The following is a 26,310-nucleotide window of genomic DNA, read 5'->3' as shown; positions in this document are numbered from 1 at the left end:
GGGTAGGCTAAGGGACGTGTTCATGGTGACTTCTGGAAGATGCTTACCTGTAGCTAAGATCAGAGGGTCTAGCAGTTTAAATGTCTTTTGAAAATTAAACCACACAATCTCAAAGAATCTCCATGACACACGTTTACAGTGTGCTGGTCACTGTGGTCAGGCCCTGGCAGGAGTGGTCTGAGGCTACCCCTGACCCCATGCACCAGGGGACTGACACTGCATTTATCAGCATAAATCACCTGTTATAACATGCACAAACGTGTGCCCTGCCCTTAGAGGGCAGCAGCATGATTCTCAAGCATAAACAACTGGCTTAGTCAGGGAAAAAAAAGGGGACGGAGAACATGAATTCTCGAATTTATTAAATAAGAAAGCTGTCGATGTGAACAGGAGAGAAAAAGGAAATTTATTTAAAAAAATAACATCTACAGGAAAAGAGCCGAAAAGGCACACAGTGCGTGTTGCGCCTCCCCATGTGGGAAGGCAGTGGAAAGGCACCTGGAGACCTGGTGACCTGGGACGGCTCTGCCCACACCCTGCGTCCCTCCAGTCTAAGCCTCGTTGTACAAAATGCCACTTGAGGCAGGTATCAAACCCTCTAGCCAAAAGCAGGTTTTCAAAGCTGCAGGCCCATGGAGAGGTGTGTGTAGATGGCTTCACGCCATGGAATGCCTGTGCTGAGCTTGGTCCCTGCTGGAGGACAGTGGTGTCCACTGTGGGGGGCGTCCATGCTCAGGCCACCAACCACAGGAGCCACCCCTGTGAAGGCTGCCAGAGTGGACTGTGGGCCAGAGGGGTGCTGACCGGTGGCAGAAAGGCACAGGTCCCCATCCAAGGCAACCGCTGAAAACACGGCTCGCTTAGTGTTTTTCCCTACTTACTTACGAAGTCAAGGATGATCAATCAAACTTATCTTACAATTAATGTTCTCGAATGTAATGGAAAAGACTTACTACAGAACTGCTGTTCTCATGTTTAGTAACTTTAAAAAATCGCCAGCTTTTATAAAAATGTCTTCCGATAGATCATTAATCTCTACAGCAGCGGGCGTTCATTCACAAGAGGGGGCTGCACAGACAGCACAGGTGCAGCGTGCACGCCTGGGAGCTGCTCCTCAGGGCAGGTGGCTAGTAATACTGTCTCAGGTCATGAAATTAGTATCTCATGATAAATACATTTACTACGGGCGAAGGCTGCACATTTAAAGACACAGTGGCATTTTAAAATCCGGTAAGTAGTGATCTCAGGCTGTAAACAGGCTGGTAGCTGGAGTGTCTCCGCGGTTCTCAAGACGACTCCTCCTCCTCTTTAATTTCAGAAATCCTGTCTATAGATTTAAGGATTTCAGCAACGAGATTCAAGGTCTCAGCTCCAGAAACCAGCTGCCTAAAATGAAAACGTGGCTGTCAGGGGCAGCTACGGCTCTTCAGTAGCAGTGACAGAAGCGCTAAAGCCAAGCAGTTCCAGGGGAAGCCCAGGTTTGTAACGTCCTGGGTTCACTCTGAGGAGACTCTCCCACTCGACTGAAAGACAGCGGGCTTTGTCATTCCCGCCAGTGCTCATGCTGTGGCTGGACACGGCTGTCCTTGCAGAGCCCAGCCCAGGGGGCAGGAGATGATGATGAGTACTAATAAGGCAGCAACTGCCAGTCCCCAGGAGCTCCTCCCGTGCCCAGCGCGAACCAGGGGCCTCTTCGAGCAAGAGGGGAATATCGTTACTCGCTTCTCAGAAGGTGAGGGAGCTGGGACCCAGACCTGCCTGATGTAGACATTCACACCTCCCAGGTAAGGACGGCTGTGACCCTGGGTTAACAGGATCGTCGAGCACACTTCCCCCCTGGAGCCCCGAGAAACCCCCTGCTGAGGGAGGCCCCCCGGAGCTGAGGGCCTCTGCGCCTCAGCCCTCACGGTGCCCAGGCCCCCCGGCTCCCGGCCACACTCACTTTATGGAGGTGTGCGCGTTGTTCATGACCATGTGGAGGTTCTGCAAGGCCACCTCAGTGTTCTGCTTCACCACCGTCAGGCTGGCGCCCTGGCCCGACCGCAGGGCTTCGTTCTCCCGCTTGAAGTTAGTGACCTGCGCCTGGGGCAGTGAGCAATTAAGGACTTTTACGGCTGAACAAGAGAGCAGCTAGAAGGCAGTCCCACTCACGCAAACACGGCACTCTTGGAAGAGGCAACTGAGGGTGGGGGCCGTGACAACAGGGACTCTCTCCTAGCTGGGGGCTCCTGAGGGGCACAGGCCTAGGGCTGGCCCCTTGACTTCAGTCCATCCCCAGCACCGATCTACAGAAGCAGTGCACATGCCATCTCAGAGAAACAGTAAACCCGAGAGTCTCTCGTTAAGCAGAACAGGACGAGGAGGACGGAACTCTTTCCTTCATTTAAGGCCCAAGGGGAGAGCTCACGCTGTCCTGATTTTAGGTGCTTCATCTGTTGGGGGAGGGAGGAACCCCAGCAGAGGTCCTATTGTGTCTTTTCTGGAAGTTACTGGAATTTGCATGCACATGACAACAATGAACACCTTTGCTCTAATTACCTGGAGCAAGCTTACTTCCTGTTTCAGTTTCATAACGTGATTTTCTGCTTTTACAGCCCGTTTCTGTTAGCAAAAAAAAAAAAAGCATGGCTGACCTGGTGCTATGGAAGCAGGATGTGCCCCTCCTTTCCAGCCGCACCCAGGAGCCCACCAGCTCCCCCAGGCAGGCCCGCGTTCTGGGGGCTCACAGCCCATTGTGAGGGCCCTCCATCCACAGAAGCTGTGCCCCCACGGTCCGCGCCCCCAGGGCAGGGCTTGGCAACAACAACGCCCAGGACTCCAGCCACCTTAGAGTGACCCGCACAACACGTCACAATCTCCACCCCTGACAGCAGCTTGGCCCGCCCCCTCCTTCAGACGAGGAAACTCCTCCCACCGTCATCAGCTCCAGGTTCTGCTCCACCTGCTGAACCACGGATTCCAGATCGTGATAGTCACTTTCCTCTTTTATCATTTTTGCTTCTAATTTCCGCTCAAGGGTCCTCACCCTTTTAAAGAAAAAACCCAAGTTATGAATAACTCACGTGACTAGCCCTAAGAATCTTCTAACAGGCGTTTTAATGGGATCGATTAGATAAAAACCACAAGAGCCCACTGTCTCAGGAGGAAGCTCAGTGAGGCACAGACCTGAGGTGGTAACCTCAGAGCTGGATCCGGAGCGGCTCATGGTCAAGGGCACCGGGGAGCCGTGGGACGGCCCTGCTGCTCTATCGTCAGGTGTGCTCCATTTTGGTCTAATGTTTAAAATAAACTTACACAGAACACAAGAAACGTGTTTGATACTGAGGATTTACGTACAATAAAACCCAGACTCAGTTCAACTCGGATTACTTCGCGATGGCTTTAACATTGATTGCATGTTGGAGATGTTTAAATTGCAATCCTAACTCAAAGCTTACATACATTTCTGTTTGAGTTTCAGAGAAGCTCTGAACCTCAGTCAGCTTTCTTCTTAGCTTAGAATTTTCATCTTTCAGCTGCAGAGAAAGAAAATCCTCATTAGAAACTCGGCGTCTCGCTCACAAGGGGTCTGCACTGGTGTGGTTGCCGCTGGAACTTCTCAACAGATATTCCAGCGCGTCAACCTAGAGGCCACTCACAGAGACCACCACGAATAAACGTGTCTGCTTTTTACAGGCCTAAGGTCAGAGACTGCAGTCTTACTCACCCCTTCTAACTCTTTTTTAGGTGAGTGTTAACGTTTAAGGAAAATTTCCTCTACTCAGAACACCTGGCGAGATGTTCCTGCACTGACGGCTGCAGTGGATCCTGTTCTTCGTGGGGCTCACCTTTGCTCCAGCACAGCCTGACGGGCCCTTCCTTACAAACCCGCACAGCGCTTTTCAATTCGTTACATCCACAGTGTATCGGTCAGCACCGGGGAGAGCACTCCACATGGAGACTCTGCAGCAGGGTGCCGCACACACACTGTCTTGTCCTTGGAGCCCAAACCCCAGGCCATCAAGGACACAAAGGCTCCAGGTTTTCTCCGAGACGCTGCTCAGACATGAACTGTTTGCCAGGGAGCCGGCGCACAGCCCCCCTCACTTACTGCTTCGTAACTTATCTGCAGCGTCCGAAGGTGCCTGTCTCCCAGAGACTCTCCGTGGGCTGCAAAGTCTGTGCCGGGGCTCCCCGCTGGAGAGACGCGAGACTCGGAGTCACTAAGCGTCCACGGGGGCAGAGACTCGGGCCCTACCAGCTCTGACGGGTTGGAGAAAAAGGAGACATATGTGCTGCAGGGCGACGTGCTGGCAAGGACCCTCGAGGAGTGGCTCTGCTCCACAGCAGACGGCAGGTAGGCCCCGTTCCAACCATCGTCCTCATCCTCATCCTCGTCGAGAAGGTCGCCAGCCCCCGTCGGGTCTTCGAAGAACGGCTGCTGATATTCCAGGCCATAACCCCCCGTTTGGGATGTTGGGGAGTCACGGTCGAGTCCCAGTGAGTGCCTCGGGGCTTCCTAAAGAAAACACCAGGAGGCCAGGCTTAGACCCAGAAGCCACTGCAGGCCTTTCTTCCTAGATGTTCAGCGTTGGAACACAAAGAAAGGCCTCATCTTGTTGACCAGGAAAGATGAGAGCCAGGAAGGATCCAAACAGCTTCTTAACCCTGCACAATTTCTCCGCTAGCATTAGCAGCTGCCTCGCACTGCCCCACAACTCCCGCACGATCTCCTCCAAAGGAAGGCTGCAAGTCAGAAGAGATATGCTCTGGAGGACTTTCTGACTCCTCCTCGGGTTTACCTTTGCATAAATTCTGCTGTCGGTCGTGTCCTCCTTCGACAGGCCGAGGCTCTTGGCTTTCAGAAACTCTTTAAAGGAGAATGGATTTGCCTCTTCCAGATCTTCAAGTTTATCGTCTGAAATAACAACAGATAAATGCAAAAAGTCCTGCAAAAGTCGTTAAAAGGGAACTTTCCTATTCGTTTCTCTTTCCAAAACACGACCATGTCTAAAATTGACAATGCCACCTCGTCGTTCCACCAGAACTGAGAGAGACCAGGGAACAGGAAAGCTGGCCAATAAACCAGATCTGCTTCTGCATTCATGACAATCCTTCCCATTCCCCACCCCTCGGTCCCCCCACCTTGCTGCCCATGGGGACCACCTGGGCATCTGGCTGACTCCCACCTGCCTCGGCTCCCGTGCAGGCTGACAGGCCGACTGGCGCAGCGTGCACTGGGGGCTGTCAGGGCTCCAGAAGTGCAGCCAGGTCGAGAATCACTGCTCTCCCTCCACCCTCTTCCCCACGCGCCCGTCCACCACTCCCTTCTCTTTCTCACTTCCTTCTTGCTCTCCCAGTACCTAACGGGCCACACTGTCACCCTTGCGGCCCCCCAGGGAGCTGAGCCCAGGAGCCAACCTCGTGTAAAGTTGGCTCCTGTACTCCCAGCTCCTGCTGTCCCCTCAGACCCCTCAGGTGTGACTTCCTGCTTCTCTGCTGTCCCTCACGTCTCAGGTTCTCTGGTCCTTGTGCTCTTCTTCCTTCTCCCCCAGGGTCAAGATCGAGTCCGTGGGATTCTACCCCCACCTGCTCTTTCAGGCTCCAGGTAGACCAGTTATATGCTGTCAAACTGACAGCCCCACCACCAGGCATGCGCCCGGCACTGAGTGTAGGACAGAAAGAAAAAAAAAAGATTACTGAACTACTCTACCTCCAAAATGTGTCTCCTGGGCTCCCGATGGACCTTGCTTAGTACACTTCCCCTTTCCATAGCCAAAATCTGTGAAGAGACATTGTCACCTCACCCTGATCACGGGAAGCCTTCACGGCCAAGAGGTTTTCCGACATGGGGTCTCTATTGCGTTGGTTCTCATAGCCTTGGAACTTCTAGAACACAAGCCCTGGCTCCTGCCCCTGGAAATGGTCTGACTTCCAAGGGCCCTGGTATCTCTCACTCTGAAAAAGCTCCCAGGGATCTGGATGCCCAGGGGGGCAGTGCTCGTCCTCCTCTGCCTTGTGATACCCGAATGCCCTCATGGGTTGCCGTGAGCCTCTCAGACCCTGACACAGACAGCTCACCACTCGCTGCACACCCTGGATGCAGCTGATCCGGGAGAATGAGGATGAACCAAAGCTGGCCCTGCCCAGCTGCAGTGACCGGAGGATTGCTCCAGCTGTTTCCAGTCACTGCTTACTGAATGAAGGCTCCCTTGCCCTCCTCCCCACCACCTGGAAGGAGGAGGTTTCCTGTGCTCCCACTGGGCATACCTCTATTCCGGCACCTATCATCCTATACTGGAACTGTCTTTCGGGGTGAGGGTCTCCCTAAGACCAGACTGTGAGCTCCTAGCGGGCGGGACGCTCTCCACCTCTGTCTTCCCAGTGCCCAGCACACATTGGCGCCCGGCGCTCACCGCCGGGTCAAGGGGTGAGTTAAGGCCACAGAAGAGGTACCTACAGGTGGTGCCGGCACCCGGGTCCCTGCGGCTTGTCTCTCACCTGTGTCTCCCACGGAAGCTAGCACCGGACTGGGTACATAGCACATAAACGTCGGCCGAATGCCGAAGAAGTGGGAGTCCGGGTCCCTGCCACGGGGGCGCTCACAGTCTAGCTGGGGGAGACAGGACCGGCGCTCAGAGAACGCTGGAGCTGTAATAGACAGGGGCGACTCACCGCGCGCCGGGCTGCCTCGCCTGGACCTCGGCCCGGCCGCCCGGCCGCGGGACCCGGCCCTGCCCTGCCCGTCCGGCCCGCCCCGCCCCGCCCCGCCCGGCCGGCCGCCGCCGCTCACCGTCCGGAATGACGAGGCTCCGCGCCCGGGACAGCGGGGGGACCCCAGGGCGGCGCGCGTAACCCGCCATCGCCGCGGGCACGGCGGCGCCCGCCCTCCCTAGCCCGCCAGCGGCGGCCCCATGGCCCCGGCTCCGCCCCGGCCGCGGCCTGAGTAGCCCACCCAATCGCCCGCCACTCGGCCACCGCTGCGAGCCCTTCGTCGCGGCTTCCGCTCCGGGCGCCGGAAGTGCGCGCCCGCACGCCGGTCTGGGGGGCGGGGCGCCGGGGGCGCGCCCGGAAATGACGACAGAAGTGGTGGGCGGGGACCCAAGATGGCGGCCGTGGTGCTGGCGGCAACGCGGCTGCTGAGGGGCCCGGGCTCCTGGGGCGGCGCGCGGCTGAGGTGAGCGAGGGCGGGCCGGGGGCCGGCGTGACCCGCGTCTCTCGGGAGCTCTGCCCTTGCTTTGTCCACGCCTGGACGGCGGCACCGGGGCGTCGGGCTGTGGGACCCCGGCCTGGTCCCCGGGGGCGACGGGGGCGCCTGCCCGCCTGGCGCCCCGAGCCTCGAGGCCCGTCCGCTTCTTCTCTCCTCAGTTGCCGGGCTCTCTCCCGCCCTGTCCTCCCGGGCCCACGGGGCTCGTCCGAGGCCACGTGTCTTCCCGCCTCGGCTCCTTCCTGCCGCTGCCCCTTAGGAGGCCGCGCCTTTAGAGCCCAGAGCCAGGACTCTGCCGGCGCCAACGCCGTGCCCTTGACTGCCCTGCGCTGTCCCCTCGCCTCTTGGTGTCTGGCTTTTCCCACAGTGGCGCAGCGCTCAGCAACAGGTAGCTGTTGACCGCTCTTTGTATTACAAGCGCTGCGTCAGGCGCAGGGACGCGGCGGGAACAGAGACGCCGTTGCTGCCCCCAGGCAGTGGACACAGACGGCAGCGAGCACAAAGTATCAGCGATCGTGTGGTTGCTGTGGAGTAAAGGGCAGCGTTCGGTGGTAGAACGTGACAGGAGAGACTAACTTCAGGGAGAAGGAGGAGGGTAGCCTCTCTGAGGAGGGGACACTTAAGTCAAGAGGTGAAGGATGAGAGCAGGGCAGGCTGGAACAGTGAGACAGAAACTTTGGGGATGAAGAGCCGAGTGTGTTCCAGGAGTGGGAGCAGGCCACTGACGGGGACCCGCAGTGGGCAAGGGGAACGGGGTTAGGAGATGAATTTGGAGAGGGCATTGGACACCAAACGTGCAGAGCCCTCCGGGCCAGATAAGGGGTGTGGCTGCTTTGTAGACTGCAGGGTGGCTGTTGAAGGGCAGGGCTGTGCTCGGTGCTGTCTGTAGGGGCTGCCTTAGCCCCCAGCCCCGCTCAGAGCGAGGGCTGTTATTCCTGCCTGTTTACAGAGGTGCAGTTAAGGCCCAAAGAACTGAACCAGCTGGCTGCACGTCCCTGGGCTGAGCAGGATTTGTACCCAGCAGTGGTGCTCTTGATCACTCCTCTGCGCTTCTCGAGGCGTGTAGAAACAAATCCTTTAGAAGGAGAGATGTTGAGTCAGCTGTGATGGCCTAGTGGTTAAAGTTACGCATGCTCTGCTTCGGTGGCCAGGGTTCTGTTCCCTAGGCTCAGAGCCACACCACCCATCTGGCAGTAGCCATGCTGTGGCTGCAGCTCACGCGGAAGAACTAGGAAGCCCTACCAGTAGAATATGCAGCTGTGCACTAGGGCTTTGTGGAGGAGGAAACACTGTCAGAGGGGGAGATGTTGACTTTTAGGGGGGGTGAGGAAGACGGGCCCTGAACCAACTTCTGTGCCAGTCTTCCTCTGCTTCATGTGGGATGCCCCCACAGCATGGCTTGACGAGCGGTGCTAGGTCCACGCCACGGATCTGAACCTGCGAACCCTGGGCCGCTGAAGCAGAGCACACAAACTTAACCACTAGGCTGCCGGGCCAGCCCCAGTGTTGACTTTTAATGCAGACAGAACACGACTGCGCCTGAGTGGTCACTGCGGGTGCCACTGTTCCCAGTCTGTTCTAACTGGGCCGCTTCCTCTCCTTCAGGTTCGGAGCCCCTGCCTGCAGACAGTTCAGTAGTGGCGGTGCCTATCCCAGCATCCCCCTCTCTTCGCCCTTACCCGGAGTCCCCACGCCCGTGTTTGCTACAGTCGATGGACAGGAAAAGTTTGAAACCAAAATTACCACACTGGATAATGGGCTTCGCGTGGCGTCCCAAAATAAGTTTGGACAGTTTTGTACGGTAGGAAGTAAGTGCCGTGGGTAGTGTTGTGGGCCGTCCCGTTGCTGTCACACACACACGTGCCTCAGTTCACTGCCAGTTGTAGTTAGTACGTCACTTATGAATTGAATCCTGAGTGAAAAAGCATAGCGTAAAATCTGAAAATTCAGAACTCAGAATATGGACAGTGGGTTTTTTTCCTTTTTCTACCTTTCTGTAATTCTAAAAATTGTCCAGCACAAATATAACGCATACTATTCCGTAAATGTTGGCATACGTACGTAGCTGTGAAACCGTCATCGTAAGCAAGGTACCGAACGGACCCATCACCTTCGTACAGTTAAATCTGGCTGTTTAGTCGTTGTCGTGATTTTAAAAAGTTTCTCTTGATTAAATTCCCCTTTTGAACATCTGATTTAATCTGTCGATTTTTCTTTTTATTGCCAGTTCTTATTAATTCAGGATCAAGATATGAAGCAAAATATCTTAGTGGAATTGCTCACTTTTTGGAAAAATTGGCATTTTCGGTCAGTGTCCAATTTGTGATTTTTGAGACTATACTTAGGAATAATCTATTGAGTTTTGCTATTTTAGAGTGGTTATTTTAATAGATGATTAAGTTGCCAAGTTAATACTGATAAAAGATAATTTGATTTCATGTGTTTTGAAAGCAAAACTAAATTTTCTTCTTAAAAATTGTGTTTCAGGGGTAGTTTTAGATTGCTTATTTAGATTTTCTTATTTTTCTTTGCTAGTCTACTGACCGATTTGACAGCAAGGATGAAATCTTGCTCACCCTGGAAAAGCATGGAGGTATTTGTGACTGCCAGACGTCGAGGTACGCGGCTTTTTCATGTAGGCTTCCTGTGCGTCCACGTAGCACTGTCGTTCTGGTCCTTGGTCAGAGTCCCAGTGAGCCCCTCCCAGCGGAGAGGCTGTGGAGGTTCATGGTGAGAAGTGAGCCCGGGCCTGGCAGAGAGTTGGGTGGAGAATTGGAGCGCCAGAACACACAGGTGGCAACACTCACACAGAGGAGCATGCTTCCTAGGCCTCACAGTCCCCGGAAGGCTGCTTACCCTGTCATTTGAGCCAGGCTGCTGACTGGGCACTGGGCTGCAGAGCAGGCCCTGTCCCCAAGATGTTCACAGATCGGGCAGAGGGCTGCACCACAGGTAATGGATACAAGAGCCGGGAACCAAGGGTAGTGGGAGCGTGGTCTGGGGTCAGGAGAGGAATGACAGGCAACTTGACTTTGAGGCTGGTTCTTGACCAAGTTTGCCAGGAAAGTGAAGGGAGGAGGCAGCTGGGAGTGGCACGTTCAAGGCTCAGCCTGGAAGAGGCGGTGCTCCATTTGGAGACGGGGAGGAGTCCAGTGTGCAACTGGAGCGCAGATGGCATGGGGTGCTGTGGACAAGGGCAGGTGGTGGTTGTCTGCCTGGTGTGGGGCGCAGCCACAAAGCTCTGTTCAGGGCAGTAGGGGGAGGGAGGACAAAGATCACACTTTTTTAAGCAGTTGATTATTTAGCCGTGAATGCTAAAAAAATTACACATAAAAGATAGCTTAAATGCCAAGAATTAGAGTTAGGAGGAAGGTAGTATATTCACATTTTCAAAAATGGTCTATTCAGAAACCTCCAGCTCCCAGCTGCCTGTGAATGCAGTCCACACTCATTGCCTTGTGTTAGATCCTCCTTGTTTTTGCCTCAAGTCTCTTCCTCCATCTCCCCAGGGAACTCCTTCTGGTCTGGTAGGCCGGTGTCCTGACCCCAGCACAGCCCACCAACGATCAGCTCAGGCTTTTGTTCCTACTGCTCTGCCATGTGCCTCTGCGAAGGCACTGGTGGCCCTGTCCCCCTGGGGGCTCAGTCTTGTCTGCATGGCGGTTGGCGGTTGTGTCTGTTCTGCATGGTGTCCTGTCTGACTGCTCCATCTCATGGTCTGTGGTCGTCACGCTGTGCCTTCCCTGGCTGACTTGGTGTGCACGTCTGATCTCAGTGCCTCGTGCCATGAGCTCATGCTACAGTCTCTGTCCCCCAGCCATCTAAGCCAGGCACGGTCCCAGCTCGTACAGCAGACGCTCAGAAGGCACAGGAGGAAGCGGTTCACTATGGAGGGAGCCAGTGCTTGTGAACCCTCTCAGAAGTGGCTCTCTCCCACTTTGATTGGGCGAGTCTTCCACCCCAGTGCTCAGCCTCCATGCAGCTGTGGTTCCTGCCTGCTGGGACTTTACACTGTTAGATGGGAAAAAGGAAAGGCACCGAGTGTGTGCTGATCCTCGGCACAGGATGATGAAAATCCCCACCGGCGTCCACCTGTTGTGTCCTCAGTGCCCGGCATTGTGTCCGGTTTCTTCCAGAGACACCACCATGTATGCTGTGTCTGCTGATTCTAAAGGCCTGGACACGGTGGTTGGCTTGCTAGCTGACGTGGTCCTGCACCCCAGGCTAACAGGTGAGCATCGGGCTGCTTGAGGGGCTGGGATCGTGGGAGGTGTGCTGAAGCACTACCCCTGGGGACAGCCCTGTACTAGTGGAGCCCTTGGGCTCCCCTACAGTGACAGTTAGCGTGATTTCTTTGGAAGTAATGCAGACGGTTGGAAAAGTCCTTGATGCTTACAGTTTGACACGTCTCCCTGTACCCTCTTATGCTTTTAGTGAAATTGGGTCTTTCATTGCAGAAAGGCATCTCAGACTGTCTTTAAACACCATGACTGACATGCTACTAAAACTCTCCACATCCTTTCTCCAGTCCCTTTCTCGGCCTTGCAAGTGGCAGGACTGTGAGCTCCCTGGCAGGAGCGGCTGGCAGAGAGGGCCACGCTGACTGTTCTGGTGGGTCTAACCCAGCTCTGTGTCGTAGCAGCCTGGCCTTGGCATTCCAAGCTGCAGTTCCAGGTTGAGATCTTTCTGGTACCTGTTCCAGCTTGCTGATGAAATGGCATCCCTGCCATTGGTCTGTGCATCTGCTTTCCAAGCAACTTCCCATCCAGTGTCATTCTATCCTCATAGCAACATGCTGGGACAGACAGGTCAGGGACCTGAGTGCTTCTTACGGGAGGGAGCCGAGGCTCAGAGCAGGTGCAGGTGGCTGCTTCGTGGCAGAGTGGATGAGAGGCCCGAGCCCTCCAGGCCCCTGCCCGCACAGCGCTCTCCCCCTTCCTCACCAAGCATGCCCAGGGCTGCCCCAGACGAAGGCCGAGGAGCTGCCGACATCCACCGACCGGCCACACTTGGCCTGCCCGGCGACTCAGGCTTGGTGTGGTCCCCGTCCTCGCCCATGCGGTCTGAGCCTTGTCTTTGGGTTCTTTGCAGATGAAGAACTTGAGATGACTCGAATGGCTGTCCAGTTTGAGCTGGAGGACCTCAATATGCGCCCTGACCCAGAACCGCTTCTCACAGAGATGATTCACGAGGTAAAGTAGAAAACTCGCAGATGCCCCACGTCCACGGTGGTGGCCCTGCTGACCCGGGGCGGTAGGGAGGGGTCGTTTGCCTGCCTGATGTCACCCTCACAGGTTACGGGTGTTGACAGAACACGTCTAATTTCTGAATCTGCTATTTTTGCAGCAAGCTTTTAAGTTTTTAGTTCTTACAGTAACGGGATCTTTACCACTCTATTTTTATAACGAGCCTTTTGTTTTATAATTTTATGGTTTTTCATACTGGAGAGGTAGATTTTATTATTTTCATAAACAAAGCTGCTGCCACCAAACCACAGCTAAAATAAGCTGTTGGCGGGCTTCTCCCAAGCCTGGCGGGGCACGGTGGGCCCAGCTCGCTTGAGGAGACTTATGTCCCTTTGTCACTCATGCTTCTTTCTGCTTCCTTTGTTAGGCTGCTTACAGGGGGAACACAGTGGGCCTCCACCGTTTCTGCCCCACAGAAAATGTCGCCAAGATTGATCGAGAAGTACTTCATTCCTACCTGAGAAACTACTACACACCAGACCGCATGGTGCTGGCTGCGGTGGGGGTGGAGCACAGCCACCTGGTGGAATGCGCCAGAAAGTACCTCCTGGGAACCCGCCCGGCCTGGGGAAGTGGGAAGGCCGTGGACGTGGATAGATCCGTAGCACAGTACACCGGGGGGATCGTCAAGGTAAAGCCGTGCGGGAGAGATCTGTGACCTTGCGTGACAGCCGCCTTCTCTGACTTGTGTTTTGGGCATGTTCTTACCCACGGTCTGGCGGCGTTAACGTTGATGCATCCGCGGCTTCACCCTAAGGCACGCCCTAGTCGCAGCATGACGCGTGTTCCATGTCTGAGCTGAGAGCTGGCTAGGACTGAGTTTAGCTTTGGTGGAGGGTTAAGGGTAGTTCCTGCCTCTGGCGGAGTTTGTGTATGATTTCTGTAGAACCGTTTTTAAGATGACCTGACCTGGGGCCAGCTAGTGGCGCAGCGGTCAAATTCATACGTTCTGCTTCAGCAGTCGGGTTCGCCGGTTCGGATCCCGGGTGTGGACATGGCACCACTTGTCAAGCCACGCTGTGGTGGGCGTCCCACGTAAAGTAGAGGGAGATGGGCACGGATGTTAGCTCAGGGCCAGTCTTCCTCGGCAAAAAGAGGAGGATTGGCAGCAGATTTAGCTCAGGGCTAATCTTCCTCAAAAAAAAAAAAAAAAGATGACATGACCTGAGAAGTTTGCGAGGCCTGGTGGTTTTTCACGTGGGTACACTCGATCATTCTTCTTGGTTACAGCTAGAGAGAGATATGTCCAACGTCAGCCTGGGCCCTGCCCCGTTCCCCGAGCTCACGCACATCATGATAGGGCTGGAGAGCTGCTCCTTCCTGGTAAGTCCCGGCTGGGCCAGAGCCGTGCTGGGCCGAGAGACTCCTCTCCCGGCTGAGTCTGCCCTCCCGTCTCTCGCAGGAGGGAGACTTCATCCCCTTCGCCGTGCTGAACATGATGATGGGAGGTGGCGGCTCCTTCTCGGCCGGCGGGCCCGGCAAGGGCATGTTTACCAGGCTCTACCTCAACGTGCTCAACAGGTGGGCTGGATGCTTCTCACCTGGCTGTCCCCAGGGTCGCCAGGCCCAGCCGAGGATGCTTTTGGACTGTGACGCCACCTTCCGGGTGTCCCTTTCTCTGTGTTCCCCACAGGCACCACTGGATGTACAACGCAACCTCCTACCACCACAGCTACGAGGACACGGGCCTCCTGTGCATTCACGCCAGTGCTGACCCCAGACAGGTGAGGCAGGGCCGCAGGCCAGGGCTCAGGGCAGGAAGCTGCTCTTTGAGGGCAGGGCGTTTCACTGCGTGAGCTGGAGGCACAGGCGGCTGGGCTCACGTTACGCTTTGTGTCCGTGCTCTCTTCTCCAGGTTCGGGAGATGGTGGAAATCATCACGAAGGAATTCATCCTGATGGCTGGAACCGTGGATGAGGTAAGTAGGGCAGGGAGCCGCTTCCCAGCGTCCCCACAATGGTGTGGACAGCAGGTGCCCCCGACACCAGTATCCCAGCCAGAGCGGGGAGCCCCTCCTCCTGGGTTCTTCCGGAGAACCGTGTGCTGTGCTCCCCAGCCCTCGGTCTGCGTTGGCCTGGTCCATGCGTCCTGTGGCCACTCGTGTCCATTTGCAGCTTCCCTGAGAGAACGGCTGCAGAGCATCCTGTGCATCCTCAGCCCTGAGATGAGACGGCGCGAGTCAGGGCAGCGTTGTGCTGCAGGGGCCGCTCAGGCGTACTCCTGCCTTTTCCCTGTCTCTGTTTCACATTTTAACCTAAGTCTTTGTTTTCTTGTTTTTTTTTAGCTTAGTTTTTTGATACCTTAGATGTTTAGAAATCTTGTTACCTTCTAGGCCAGAGCTGGTACAAATAAGTCTATTTTCTGCACACGCTGTATATAGAAGTGTGCGCACGTGAGTGTGCATGCATCCAGAGAAAGCCCCAGGCGGAAGCCCAGCCTGTGAGCCATATGCCTCTAGGTGCTGGAGCGTGAGCCTCACTTCAGATCCTCTTTGCTGCACGTTCCCTGTTGTCTGCAATAATCACACTTTCTTTCTTTAATCAGAAAAAGAAGTATTACTCCGAAAATAAAAATGCATTTAAAAATTAGTGCTGTGGTTCTGTTAGTGTCCTGTGAGGAAAACAGTCCTTTCCACTAATGTGAAATCAATTTGAGATAAATTTTAAGTATTTACCTGAAATTGCAAAAAAAAAGTTAAAGACCTGTCTTAAATTAGGAACTATTTTACTTAAAAAATGATACAGAATCTCAACAGCCAATATAGCTTCAAACTCTGCGGCTCCCACATTTGTTTGTTTCTCGCGAGCTCCCACCTGTGCCCTCATTCCAAGATGCAGCTGACGTCCGTGCTCGAGTCCAGCATTCCGGTCTGGACTTGGTGGACGCGGTTCGCTGGGCACCAATTTTTAAAGACTTTATTTTTCCTTTTTCTCCCCAAAGCCCCCCAGTACATAGTTGTATATTCTAGTTGTAGGTCCCTCTGGTTGTGGTATGTGGGACGCCGCCTCAGCGTGGCCTGATGAGCAGTGCCATGTCCACACCCAGGATCCGAACCAGTGAAAGCCTGGGCCACCGAAACGGAGCGTGCAAACTTAACCACTTGGCCACAGGGCCAGCCCCCTGGGCAGCAATTTTTAAACTTAGTACCTCATGAGGGGCTCAGAGTTGGTGGGTTGAGTGGGTCCCCTCAGAACTTTTCAGGGAGCGTGGGGAACACAGTTTCTTGGCCCTGCACCTGGGGTCTGGGTGTTGAATGTTTTTCCTCGTGATTTTGATGTGTGGCTAGCTTTGGGGTCTTGGAGTTAGGGTGTCTGGCACTTTACCCTTCTCATGCTGCATGGCAGACTTTTTAAACAGTACACAAGAACTCCCGGGAAGCACACGGCCTTATTTGAAATGTAGCGAAGGCCCCAGGACCTGGTTCCCACCTGACCCAGAGGTGGCGGCAGGGAGCAGGGCAGGGTTGCTCTGGGCGGGGCCGTCTTGCTTGATTTCAGCCTCTGGTAAGGTGTGGCCAGAACGCCTCCCGTCAGCTGCTCTGCTGGCTGAGTCGTCTGTGAGTGACTGGGTGGCGGTGTGTGAGCCCGCTGTGGATCCGCCCCGGGGCCTGGTTCTTGATCCCCAGGTGGAGCTGGAGCGAGCCAAGACGCAGCTGATGTCCATGCTCATGATGAACCTGGAGTCCAGGCCTGTGATCTTTGAGGACGTCGGGAGGCAGGTGCTGGCGACCTGTTCCAGAAAGCTGCCCCAGGAGCTGTGCGCGCTCATCCGTGAGTACCGCGCTCCACACGGGGCTGGGGCCGAGAGCTCAGCTCAGACGAGGCTTCTCCCTCCCAGAAGACAGGCTCAGGTCTCCTGTGTGCTGGCTCCGCACCTGCGTCCTCGGCCCTTACCAGGCTCACTTCCCAGCCCTGCCACTCGTTAGCTGTGTTCCTTATTTGTGGGACCCCAACTTTTCATGTCCCCCTTGTAAAAGGGCCTTCCACTTCCGCTCTGGGTTCTAAAGCGGGTTCAGCAGGACAATGGGTGGACAGTGCTCGGCGCGCTGCTGTTCTGCACGTGGAGAGGCGGCAGCTCAGATGCTGTTGCCTTTGTGGCTCCCTGGCAGGCGTCTCAGCTGCAGATTTCTATGGCCTTCCATGAGTGACCTTCAGGGGGTCCTTGAACCTTCTCCAGTTACACACGAAATTTTACTTGCTTGTGACTCTGCAGGACAGGTTTATCTGAGCTTCATCAGATTCTCAAAGGCCCACGTCTCTTGGGCCTGGAGTCCCGCCAGGGACCATGCTTGCTCCACGCATGCATGGGCCATTGTCCTCCTTTTGGGAACCCCCTGAGACCCTCGAGTGTGACAGTACCAGTCTCCCTAAGGCCTCGTCTTCTGTAGCAAAGTAACCCTCCTGTTGGCGTCTTCTCACACATCCTGCGGCTCCTGGGCTCCCTCCTCTACAGGCCGGACAGCACGTGCAGCCCCTCGGCCCCTCGTTCTCACCTGGTCCTTCTGTCCATGCAGCCCTGAGACCCAGCGTCTGGTTAACTCATGAGACGGAAGCTCTTTCTTTGTTAACCATATTAACTCTTCTGGGGTGGTGCATCCTTCTGCATTTGAAAGTAGTTTTAAACCATTGGCAGTCCTCGTTTACTGAGAAAAACTCACTTCTGCCCTGTCACCCTGACTCGCTGTGCAGTCCACACACGGCTGCAGGTGGACGCTCTGGAGTCCTCAGCACCCCTCCCCCACAGGTGGGGGGTGATGCCAGATTGGTGACCCCGCACTTGGTCCATTTAGCGACCACAGCCGTCACATGGAGACAGACGGAATCAGTGTGGGCGTCAGGCGGTCCCCTGAAGTCTCTTTGTTCTCCGTGCCAGGCAACGTGAAGCCAGAAGACATCAAGAGAGTTGCTTCTCAGATGCTCCGCAGGAAGCCTGCCGTGGCTGCGCTGGGCGATTTGACGGACCTGCCGACGTACGAGCACGTCCAGGCGGCGCTGTCGAGCAAAGACGGGCGGCTGCCCCGGACGTACCGGCTCTTCCGCTAGAGGCCCTCCAGGGCTGACGCAGCTGAGAGCCGTACCCAGAGCACATTTTATACTGTTTTTTTGGATGTGAATTTAGTCACATAAATTCATAAAGGGTGCAAACTATGGGACTCTTCTCTTACACGTGAACAAATGCCGTGTCGTCAGAGCACGGCTCAGTTCCTGTTACTTCAGGGCTGGATTTGCCAGTCAGTGGGATAAAGATTTACTTTCAACCCAGCCAGGACCCAGGTGGAGTGCAGACAGCTCAGAGCAGCTGGCTGTAGTAACACCAGGGCGGCAGTCACACTCTCGTGAGTTTCAGCAGGTGGGGTCACCGCGGGTCCCCTGAGGCTAGTGGTCTCATCACAGAGGCTGGTGGGCCTGTCAGCCCTGCCCAGCTTCCTGGAAGGCTTGTGCCACCCAGGCTCACCTGCTTCCCAAGATGGTCACCAAACCCCTTGGCGGGTCCCGGGGGAGGCGAGAGCTCGTGTCGGTTTCAGGAGCGCAGCCAGCACCCGGGCCTTCTGCATCACTGTGGCGGTCACACAGCAGTGTGTCCCTCCCGCTCGCCTGCGGGAGCCTTGTTGAGGGCTGTCTCCACCACAGCCCTCCTACACAGAGATGATGGCTCCAGGCGGGCGAGCAGGCCCCTTCTCCCTGAGCGTCGTCCAGTTTGACCCAGTGTTGTGAGGCCTCTTGCCCTGGAATGGAGACACATTCTGATTTCTGAGGTATCAGAATGCGTGGGGGCGGGGCTGGTTTCTTAGAGCTGATGGTGGGTGCTAACAGCAAAGCCTGGAAACATCTTAAGAGATGAGAAGAATAAAGAGCTGTGGAGTCCTCAGGCGTGTGTAGATGTTTCAGGAGAACCACAAGGTCAGATGACTGGTAACATAGCTTAGCTTCATGGTTCTCGAAGTTAGACACCCATAGAACCCTGGGGTTCCCTGTGGGAGGGCCTGGGGCCTGGGAACCTGCAGTGCTGCGTCGAGTAGTTCCCATGCTGCCCCAGTTCAGAGGGTAGCTACCTGCCACACAGCAGTCAGTGGCTTGCACAAAATTGGGCTGCACGGTTCTGTCAGAGCAGAGAGTGGCCCCCGGTCCTCTTTTAAGAGCCCAGCCTCTGCAGTACAGATGGAAGAGGGAGGGATGGTTAAGGAGTCAAGTAAATATTGAAACATTACTCCTGCTATTTAATGCCTTTATTTTGCCAGGGCCTCTTGTCATCTGCCTCTGCAACATGTGTTCCAGCCTCAGCGACTGCATTTGTCCCGGGCCCTGCACCGCTCTCCGCACACCCCTTACAGCCCAGTCCACTGGGGGCGGAGCAAGGGAGGTGGGCCGGAGGCAAATGGCAGGTGGTCCAGCAGTGCATTGCCAGGTGTCATGTTTCCTGTGGTGACCACACTGGGAAAGGGACCTGGCGGTAGACAGGTCAGAAGTTTGGCTGCACAGCAAATGTGCATTAAGGTGGGGACGTAGCTCATAAAGAGATGAGGGGGTGAACCTCACCTTGGCCTTCAAAGCTCATGCAGACCTGGAGTTGAACTTCTGACCACCCAGCAGCTTTAGGAACATTCTAGAAACTGCTACTAACCAGACAGGTGTCTGTTTTGGAAGCTGGCATTAACATAAGTTTTCTTTATTTCCCTGCTGGCCGCCTCCCTTGCCCCCTCCTCCATCCCTCTCTCGATACCCGCCCCCAGACCTCTCCCTCCCTCCTGCCCCTTTACCCAGAGGTCGCTCTCGGGGCCTTCCCTGGCCCCCTTTCAGCCCCCAACCCATCTTCCTCCATCTGCTTTGTCATCTTTGTCGTCATCTCCCTGGACGGGCTGGCTGGGCCACAGCCCCCATGCCCCTGGGCTGTGCAGAGCTGGCCTCTGGAGGCCCCGGCAGGCACTTGCTGGAGGAGTGACAGGAAGGATGCATGTCTGAGAATGACTAGAGCCAAATTTAAAAACCACCCTCACGCCGGGTCACGTTCACAAATCTTTATGAAGTTGCTTGTCCAGACTGGCCAATTTCATCCGCATTAACTTGCATTTTAAACTGACTTCCCAAGTGACGGTCCATTCACCTAACCCTGAAGGCTGGTTTGAAGGCATTCGCTGAACTTCAGACCCACGATCCTCTTGGACGGATGTGATTCCCCAGAGACGGGGAGCTTGGTCTCGGGCCAAACTAACAGACCCCGGGGTCTCACTGAAATCTCTTTTCCATGGTTTGGGTCAGAGAAAATGCCTGGAAGGAATTCTTAAAATCTTACTCATTTCAAGCCTCATCACAAAAATCTTTCTAACAGAGATTTTCAGTTAATTGACTTGAAACTCGACGGCATGTTCATTTGAGCAGAATTTCATACATACAGACAATCTGAATAGTTTCCTGAAATTAGATGGGATTGGCTATGCCTTCTCATTCTGGAATTTCTGCCACTTGAATCAAAAGGTTGGGTGTGTATTGCTTTAAAACTTAAATTCCATATTTTGGAAGCAGCTGCTAATAAAAGTCTGACACACCATTCTTTGACTTGACTTATCATTTCATCACGATTCACTCAGGTCTGAAGTTTCACTTCTCCCGGAGGCCCCTTTGTGGCTCACAGGTCCCCAGGGGCGGTGGATGGACGCAGGAGCAAACTTCCTGCCTTTTCTTGTAAGAGCGTTGTACGAACAGGGTGTGCATGCAGGCTATTTCTTTCTAGGACTCAATCTTTGGCCAGGAAGAGTTTAAGATTCAATATATACATTTATTTAAAAATATAAATATGGAAAAATAAATAATTTAAAATGCTAGGTTGAATGCCCCTGGATTTCCCCACATTCAAAGCCTTTGTCTTTTTCAAGAGATGGGATAAGACTCAGAGCAATAATGGGCCCTAAACCGTTTAAGAAAAGATCCAGGATGTGGTTAGTGGGCACCGGCCTAGGTTGGCAAGGTGCTGACATTCTAACAGCTTCTCAGGCCAGGAAACGCACCACTTACATCAACGCCACTCGTGGCTGATGTTACGGAGCAAATGGTCTGAAGTTACCAAAACAGGACAGGAGAGAGGTGGTGGCCGGAGTCGGGAGCCCAGACCTGAGACCAGGATGCGGCCCTGGAACGCTGGCCGGGGCCCTCCTGGTCCCAGCCCAGCATCGGGCACCACGCTCCCTCGTGGGAGGTCGGCTGGCTTTGGCCTCCTGTCGGCTTTGACTGACTCAGCCTCAGCCTGGTCCTAGTGTGCGCCCCTGGGACCTGAGGCCCAGGGTCACCCGCCCCAGAGCAGCCTCCCCCAGTGCTGGGCCACCAGAGCTCAGATGAGGAGGGCTGCTGGGAGGATGCGGATTGACACACGGGAGTGGCAGCAAACACTGGCTCCGGGCAGCCCTGACTTGACGTGTGCCACCGAGAGTGCCCGGAGGTGTGGCGGGTGCTGGCCTGCCCTGAGGGGCGTGAGTCGGGCTGTGGTGAGCAAGCAGGGATGGACACCAGGCCCTCAGGGCCGGTGCTCACTCCAGCCTGCAGCCTCCTGTTGGGGTCCTGGTAAGGAGGTAGGCCAGCCCGCAGCGGTTCACCTGCACCCCAAGGAGGGCCAGATGCCCCGAACTGCAACCTCTTCTGTCTTCCAGGGTTTGGGGTCAGACCTCCCACACCGTGGGTGACAAGCCCTCCCTTGGCAAGCTTCCTCAAGAAACGGTACAGACGGTGCTGGAGTGCTGGTTCTTCAGCACTTGCTGCCTCTGAATCTCTTTGGAAATCCGTCTTTTAATTCCTATTAAGTACAGTTCTCGGTCAAACTTGCCAGCAGCCAGCGGGATGCTGTGGGGGAAAGAACCATCAGGAGGGCGCCCCTGACCACTAGCCACCTGGAGTCGGCTGTTTCCTGTAAGCACATGGCCCCCAAGAAGTGCTGGGCCTCAGTCCCTCAGGCTGCCCCGCCCCCACACCACAGGCGTGGCCCTGAGTGAGGGGAGACACTGTGAGGGGCCGGAACCCCCTCTCAAGCCCGTGCCAGGCCCTGCGTCATGACAGGAAGGGACAGGAACCAGCCTTGAGCGGGCCTGCTCCTGCTCCTGTGCCTGGGTTGGCTGTACGGTAGCCCACGCCACCGCCTTGCTGTTCCAGAGGGGTCCAGGCAGCCTCGCAGGCACAGGGGCCAGGCAAGGTCCCCACCCTCGGGCACATTGCTCTCATAACAACTACTCCAGATCAACCAATGCCAGCGCTGCCCGTGTGGGGTTGCCGTAACCCTGCCCCTATCTGGGGGTGTCAGGACATAACGAGACGACGGCATGCACTCAGGTCCAAAGATGTCACCCAACCCTGCCCGGAGTGCTTGCTGCCCCAGCCCAGAGCCCGAGAGGGAGGACGTGCGACGAGGATACTGACTTGTCCCTCCCTGGCCTCACTTTCACCCGGAACAGGCCGTACACGGGGCGGTGGTCAGATGTCCTGATCCCAGGACAGCAGGAATACTTGACCGGACAGATGTCGTCCTTGTGGCGGCTCCTGTACATGACCCGGTCCTGCAGGAAGTGACCCACAGGCTGGGGACCGATGGTGCGGTGCTGCTGCACAGCTCGGCCCGCCTGCCTCCCAGCCAGGCTGCTCTGGGGCAGAGGCCGCCTGCCAATGCCACACCTGCGGGAGCCCACTGTATTGGAGGCATCTGGGCACTGGACGGGGCTAGGCGTGCTGGGGGATGCCCAGCCCTGCGGGAGCAGATGGGGACACCAATGCCAACCCTGCACCCCGTCTCCAGTGGCTTGCCCACAGCCAGCTGCAGAGCCGGCCCCACCACAGGAGCACACGCACCGTGTAGGAGGGCGTCCTCTGCTTGGAGCTGGTGTCGTAGGAGTCCTTCCCGATGTCAAACTTGTACGATGGGAGAAAGTGGATGTCTGGCTCCTGGAAGCCCTTGAAGATGGACCCTGGGGCAGGCACAGGCATGGCCTCAGACTAGCTGGCATGGAGCCATGGGCCACGCCCTCTCCCCGCGGTCTACCCCTCCTCCCTGTGGTCCATGCCTCCTCCCCATGGTCCACCCCTCCTCCCTGTGGTCCTTGCTCCCCCCCGGTGGTCCATGCCTCCTCCTCAGGTGGTCCACACTCCTCCTCGGTGGTGCACGCGTCCTCCCCATGGCCCATGCCTCTTCCCAGGCCTCACCTTTCTTCATCTCCCGAGTAAGTTGGTCGTGCTGCAGCAGGGCTGGCACGTTCACCCCCAGGTCCTGCTTCAGGATGGTCTCCACGGCCATGCGCCCCCCACTCAGGCGGAAGTTGAAGTCTCCAAACCAGAAGACCCCATCAAACCGGGTGGTGACGTCCGCTGGGCCAGAAGCCAGGAAGCACGTGAGCCCAGCCCTCCCCATGCTCGCCTTGCCTTAGGGACAGGGCTTGGTCTGCACCCCCACCCCCAGAGCCACGGCAGGCAAGGACTCCCCAGGGAGGCGGGTCGCAGCCCCAGCTGGCCACCTGGGGGCTCAGGGCTGTGGGGGGCACGTGCTGCAAAGCTTTCTGGGTTGACATTCGAGTTCATGGTTTTCTTTTTCATTTAAACAGTGACAGACAATCCCGGAGCTTCATGGATGGTCTCAGCCGCCAACAGGCGCCCTCATGCTCACTGCGAGCGGACACGCTTCCCACGCACGCACCTCTGACTTTTCCTGGCTCCTCCCAGCACAGCCAGGGGGCAGGAGGCCACATAGGAGGAAGGAGGCTCGGGGGCAAGGACAGACCCCAGGTCCTAGACGCCACGCTCCGCGTGGAAGCTACTCAGCTTCGCAGACAGGGTCTGCCCAGCCGCTAAGTGGGCCAATGCAAGCATGCCTTGTGAGAAGCAGGCGCCGAGCCTCTTTCCAGAGAGGACTTATTTTGGTCGGCCAGTGACCTCCCAGACTTTTCTGACCTTGGCTCTCAAAAGCTCTAAAGAGTTTGTCTCCAGTAAACAACCGAAGACCAAGGCAGAAGCTGCCACCTTAGGGGCAGGGAGCCTTGCTCGGCGCCCTCTGTGGGCTCACCTGAGTCGGAGCGGTAGGGGCTGGTGTCCGGCACGTTCTTGGGCAGCGCGAGGCCCTGGATGGTTTTGGTGTAGTCCACCAGCCTCTCGCTGACCTTCCCGTCTCCAGCTGCAAGAACAGAGTGGGCGGAGCCCCTCGAGAGGCAGGTTTCTGAACACAGGCTGGACGTCTGCATGGTCAGTCCCCGGTAAGGACACCCCCGGCCACCCCTGCAGCAGGCTGGAATCACTCAGCATCTACGCAATGACCCGCCCCACCGGGTTATCTGCTGTGTAGGCGCTGATGCCTTCCTTGACAGATCTGCTTTTGGTGCTCAGAATGGAGCCCGGCAGGACGGAAGCCACCGTCACCAGTGTCAGGGGCTCCTCACAGGCCAGGGGCCACTGAGGGACCCGGCACCCTCTGCTGTTGGGACTGCCTCTTAAGGCCGTTACCTCTTGACAGACACGGGGGAAGTGCATCCCCAGGCAGCGCTTGGGGCTCGGGGCGCGTGACTTACAGGTGAAGTGGGACGTGATGAAGAGGAAGGAGGTGCCGAAAAAGGTGAAGCTGACGCCCAGGGCCCCCTTAGTTTTGATCTGGGACACGATGCGCGTGGTCACCGTGGAGCTCTCCACCTCTGTGGGGACGAAGCAGGGCTGACTGCCCAAGACGCTGTGGCCAGGACACTGTGGGGCCCACCACGCCCCAGGCCCCAAGGCTGCCAGAGCGGCGCGCCGCCAGCGTCCACTGCACATGTGTCCACATCCCCAAGGCTGTGGTGACAGGGGCTTGGTGCCTGGAGGGCAGGGGCAGCGGGTGCTACCTGAGCAGAACCAGATGAGGTCCCGGCGGATGAGCACGGACATGTAGAGGGCGCCATGGGCCGCCGAGTACAGCATGACGTAGTGCGGGCCCAGCGTCTCCTGCAGGCGAGTCTCCCACTCCCGCCTGAGGGAGCAAGCGGACGTCGCCTGGGAAGGGGGCCAGCGCCTCCCACCTCTGCTGCCCAGAACCCGCCCAGAACCCAGAGAGCCCCTCGAGGAGCCACCGGGAGGGAACCCCCTGATCCGGCCCCCTCGTCTTGCAGGAAGAAGGGTGGAGGGGCAACACCAGGAGTCACTGGGCCTGTTGGGCCTGCGAGGCCTGGCCTCCTGGAACAGACCCAGAGATGGGCACGGGCCTGGGTCACCCACCACCTTGAAAACACTCCAGTGACACAGAGCCGGGCCCCGACCCTGAGCAAGAGGCCCTGGCCCACCTGGGCAGAGGCCAGGGAGAAGTCCCAGGCCAGGCAGGAGTGAGGCCACCTCACCCGGAGGCCAGGGCCTGCGGGGAGCAGAGCCCTGTCCCCCGGTGTCCCCAAGGGTCCAGGCACCTCCGCTCCAGCCAGGCCTCCTGCTGCAGCGAGGGGAGGGGGGACACACGTGTGCTACCTGGAGCCCCCCTCACCAGGTGAACTCACAACCATGCAGGGCGTGCTGCCAGACCTAGGGCAGGTGAGCAGCGGCCCCCATGGACCCCAGGGTGAGTCAGTGACACCGCTTGGGGGTCGGGCTTGGAGCCTGGAGAGGACCGAGTGGTGAGCTGCTCTTCGCTGCCTTTGTACGCTCTTAGGTCAGTGATTTCGTTACAAGAAGGTGAATCTTGTTTATTTTAAATCCTCTGAGTCACCACTTGAGAAAAAGTGACTCCCGTGCTCAGCCCAGGCTTGCCCAGGCCCTTGTCTCGGCCGTGTCACAACGGGGTCTCGGGCCACAGCAGCGTCAGCCCCGGAGGCCACCTCGGTGCCGCTGCTCCAGGGACCCAGGAGGGATGGCAGGCCGGGGAGGCGTGGGGTGGCGAGGGGGCCCTACCTGTCGGAGCAGCCCTCCTGGACCCCGACGACGTAGAGGTCCTGGGCGTAGTCGGCCTCAACGGGCAGCAGGAGCTCGTCCAGGTTTGGGGGCAGCTCCTGCGGAAAAGCAGCGCATAGCAAGGACCGCAAGGGCCCAGCACGAGTGGCTACCCCGGCCTGGGGACGGACCCCTTGGCGTCTCCTGAAGGAGGGGAACCAAGGCTGCAGACGGGACGTGTCTGAGGGAGCCCCAGGTCTGGGCAGGCCACCTCTCCACCCCCAGCCTGTCAGCACCGAGGCCACGTCCGCACCCCTTCCCTCGCCATGTGACCCCTGTGCACGCTGCTGTTGGCTCAGTTGCAGCCACCGCAGCCCTAAGTGTGCATCCCCCACATGCAAATAGGGGCAGAGACACCCCCTCCCCCTGCACTCCCGCCCTCGCTGCAGCCCCCGGCCCGGCTGGGGCGCGGCGGGGTCCTGGAGGTGAGCCCCTCACCCGTCTTCACGCCCCCACCCTGCTGCCCGTGACACCGCCTGCTGCCCGGCTCTGGCCCTCTGGGCCCTGGACGAGGGCCACGCCCTGTGGAAGGGCAGGGTGGCTCCCTGAAGATGGCGGAGCCACCAGCCTGGGCACCTGCCTTCTCCTTCAACTCAGAGAAAGTCACTCCCCTCTCGTTCTGGGCGCTGTTTCCTCAGGCTGCCAGTCACATCGGCCAAACCTCGTCCCAATGGCAGCCCTGCCTTATTTTCTCCCCAGCACCCGTCCCCCTGAACAGCAGCCTGGGACTCAGCCCCATGAAGCGGGGGTCCTTCCATCCTCTCATCATTAAACACCCTAGGGGGCCGGCCCCGTGGTGCAGCAGTTGAGTGCGCACATTGCGCTTCTTGGCGGCCCAGAGCTCACTGGTTCAGACCCCAGGTGTAGACATGGCGCCGCTTGGCAAGCCATGCTGTGGTAGGCATCCCACATGTAAAGGAGAGGAAGATGGGCATGGATGTCAGCTCAGCGCCAGTCTTCCTCAGCAAAAAGAGGA

The 26,310-nt window shown here is 57.0% G+C and overlaps 3 protein-coding genes across 14 annotated transcripts in view; 1 reads left to right on the top strand and 2 right to left on the bottom strand.

The window, feature by feature from the left end:
• Positions 1-383: 383 nt before the first annotated feature.
• Positions 384-6,985, bottom strand: ENTR1 (endosome associated trafficking regulator 1). 6 transcript variants are annotated; one of them, XM_046643909.1, is made up of 10 exons: positions 6,773-6,985; positions 6,481-6,630; positions 5,693-5,761; positions 4,782-4,897; positions 4,091-4,498; positions 3,442-3,515; positions 2,915-3,026; positions 2,539-2,601; positions 1,943-2,082; positions 384-1,386 (listed from the first exon to the last, which is right to left on the bottom strand). In XM_046643909.1, the coding sequence occupies exons 1-10, from the start codon at positions 6,840-6,842 to the stop codon at positions 1,287-1,289; spliced, it is 1,302 nt and encodes a 433-aa protein (XP_046499865.1). In that variant the 5' UTR covers positions 6,843-6,985; the 3' UTR covers positions 384-1,286. The 6 variants fall into 6 exon arrangements, with proteins under 6 accessions (XP_046499865.1, XP_046500576.1, XP_046501322.1 ...); XM_046644620.1 differs by having other exon boundaries at positions 6,481-6,588; XM_046645366.1 differs by lacking the exon at positions 5,693-5,761.
• A 53-nt stretch (positions 6,986-7,038) lies between these two features.
• On the top strand, positions 7,039-20,051 carry PMPCA (peptidase, mitochondrial processing subunit alpha). Of its 3 annotated transcripts, XR_006885630.1 has the most exons (14): positions 7,040-7,156; positions 8,792-8,994; positions 9,414-9,493; positions 9,722-9,804; positions 11,323-11,417; positions 12,278-12,378; positions 12,800-13,063; positions 13,663-13,755; positions 13,835-13,953; positions 14,066-14,156; positions 14,288-14,350; positions 16,058-16,202; positions 17,305-18,187; positions 18,671-20,051. XR_006885630.1 is itself a non-coding variant. In XM_046641537.1 (13 exons), exons 1-13 carry the CDS (start codon positions 7,086-7,088, stop codon positions 17,472-17,474), a joined length of 1,578 nt encoding a protein of 525 aa, XP_046497493.1. In that variant the 5' UTR covers positions 7,040-7,085; the 3' UTR covers positions 17,475-18,300. The 3 variants fall into 3 exon arrangements, 2 of the variants coding, with proteins under 2 accessions (XP_046498658.1, XP_046497493.1); XM_046641537.1 differs by lacking the exon at positions 18,671-20,051 and having other exon boundaries at positions 17,305-18,300; XM_046642702.1 differs by lacking the exons at positions 16,058-16,202; positions 17,305-18,187; positions 18,671-20,051 and adding an exon at positions 14,547-16,048 and having other exon boundaries at positions 7,039-7,156.
• Positions 20,052-20,184: 133 nt separating this feature from the next.
• Positions 20,185-26,310, bottom strand: part of INPP5E (inositol polyphosphate-5-phosphatase E) — a 15,515-nt gene continuing 9,389 nt past the window's right edge. The window contains exons 4-11 of one of the 5 annotated variants that reach the window (XM_046637855.1): positions 25,296-25,393; positions 24,266-24,390; positions 23,960-24,079; positions 23,461-23,568; positions 22,608-22,769; positions 22,257-22,372; positions 21,831-22,153; positions 20,185-21,260 (exon numbers count right to left, since the gene is read on the bottom strand). In XM_046637855.1, coding sequence (XP_046493811.1) covers positions 21,128-21,260; positions 21,831-22,153; positions 22,257-22,372; positions 22,608-22,769; positions 23,461-23,568; positions 23,960-24,079; positions 24,266-24,390; positions 25,296-25,393 — 1,185 coding nt within the window. In that variant the 3' untranslated portion in view covers positions 20,185-21,127. The remainder of the gene's footprint in view (positions 21,261-21,830; positions 22,154-22,256; positions 22,373-22,607; positions 22,770-23,460; positions 23,569-23,959; positions 24,080-24,265; positions 24,391-25,295; positions 25,394-26,310) is intronic. The other 4 variants (XM_046639307.1, XR_006885338.1, XM_046640585.1 and 1 more) reach the window with 4 other exon arrangements.

The sequence above is a fragment of the Equus quagga genome, chromosome 1 (assembly GCF_021613505.1).
Source record: "Equus quagga isolate Etosha38 chromosome 1, UCLA_HA_Equagga_1.0, whole genome shotgun sequence".
Taxonomy (NCBI): domain Eukaryota; kingdom Metazoa; phylum Chordata; class Mammalia; order Perissodactyla; family Equidae; genus Equus; species Equus quagga.
This window is presented reverse-complemented; position numbering and strand designations above follow the sequence as displayed.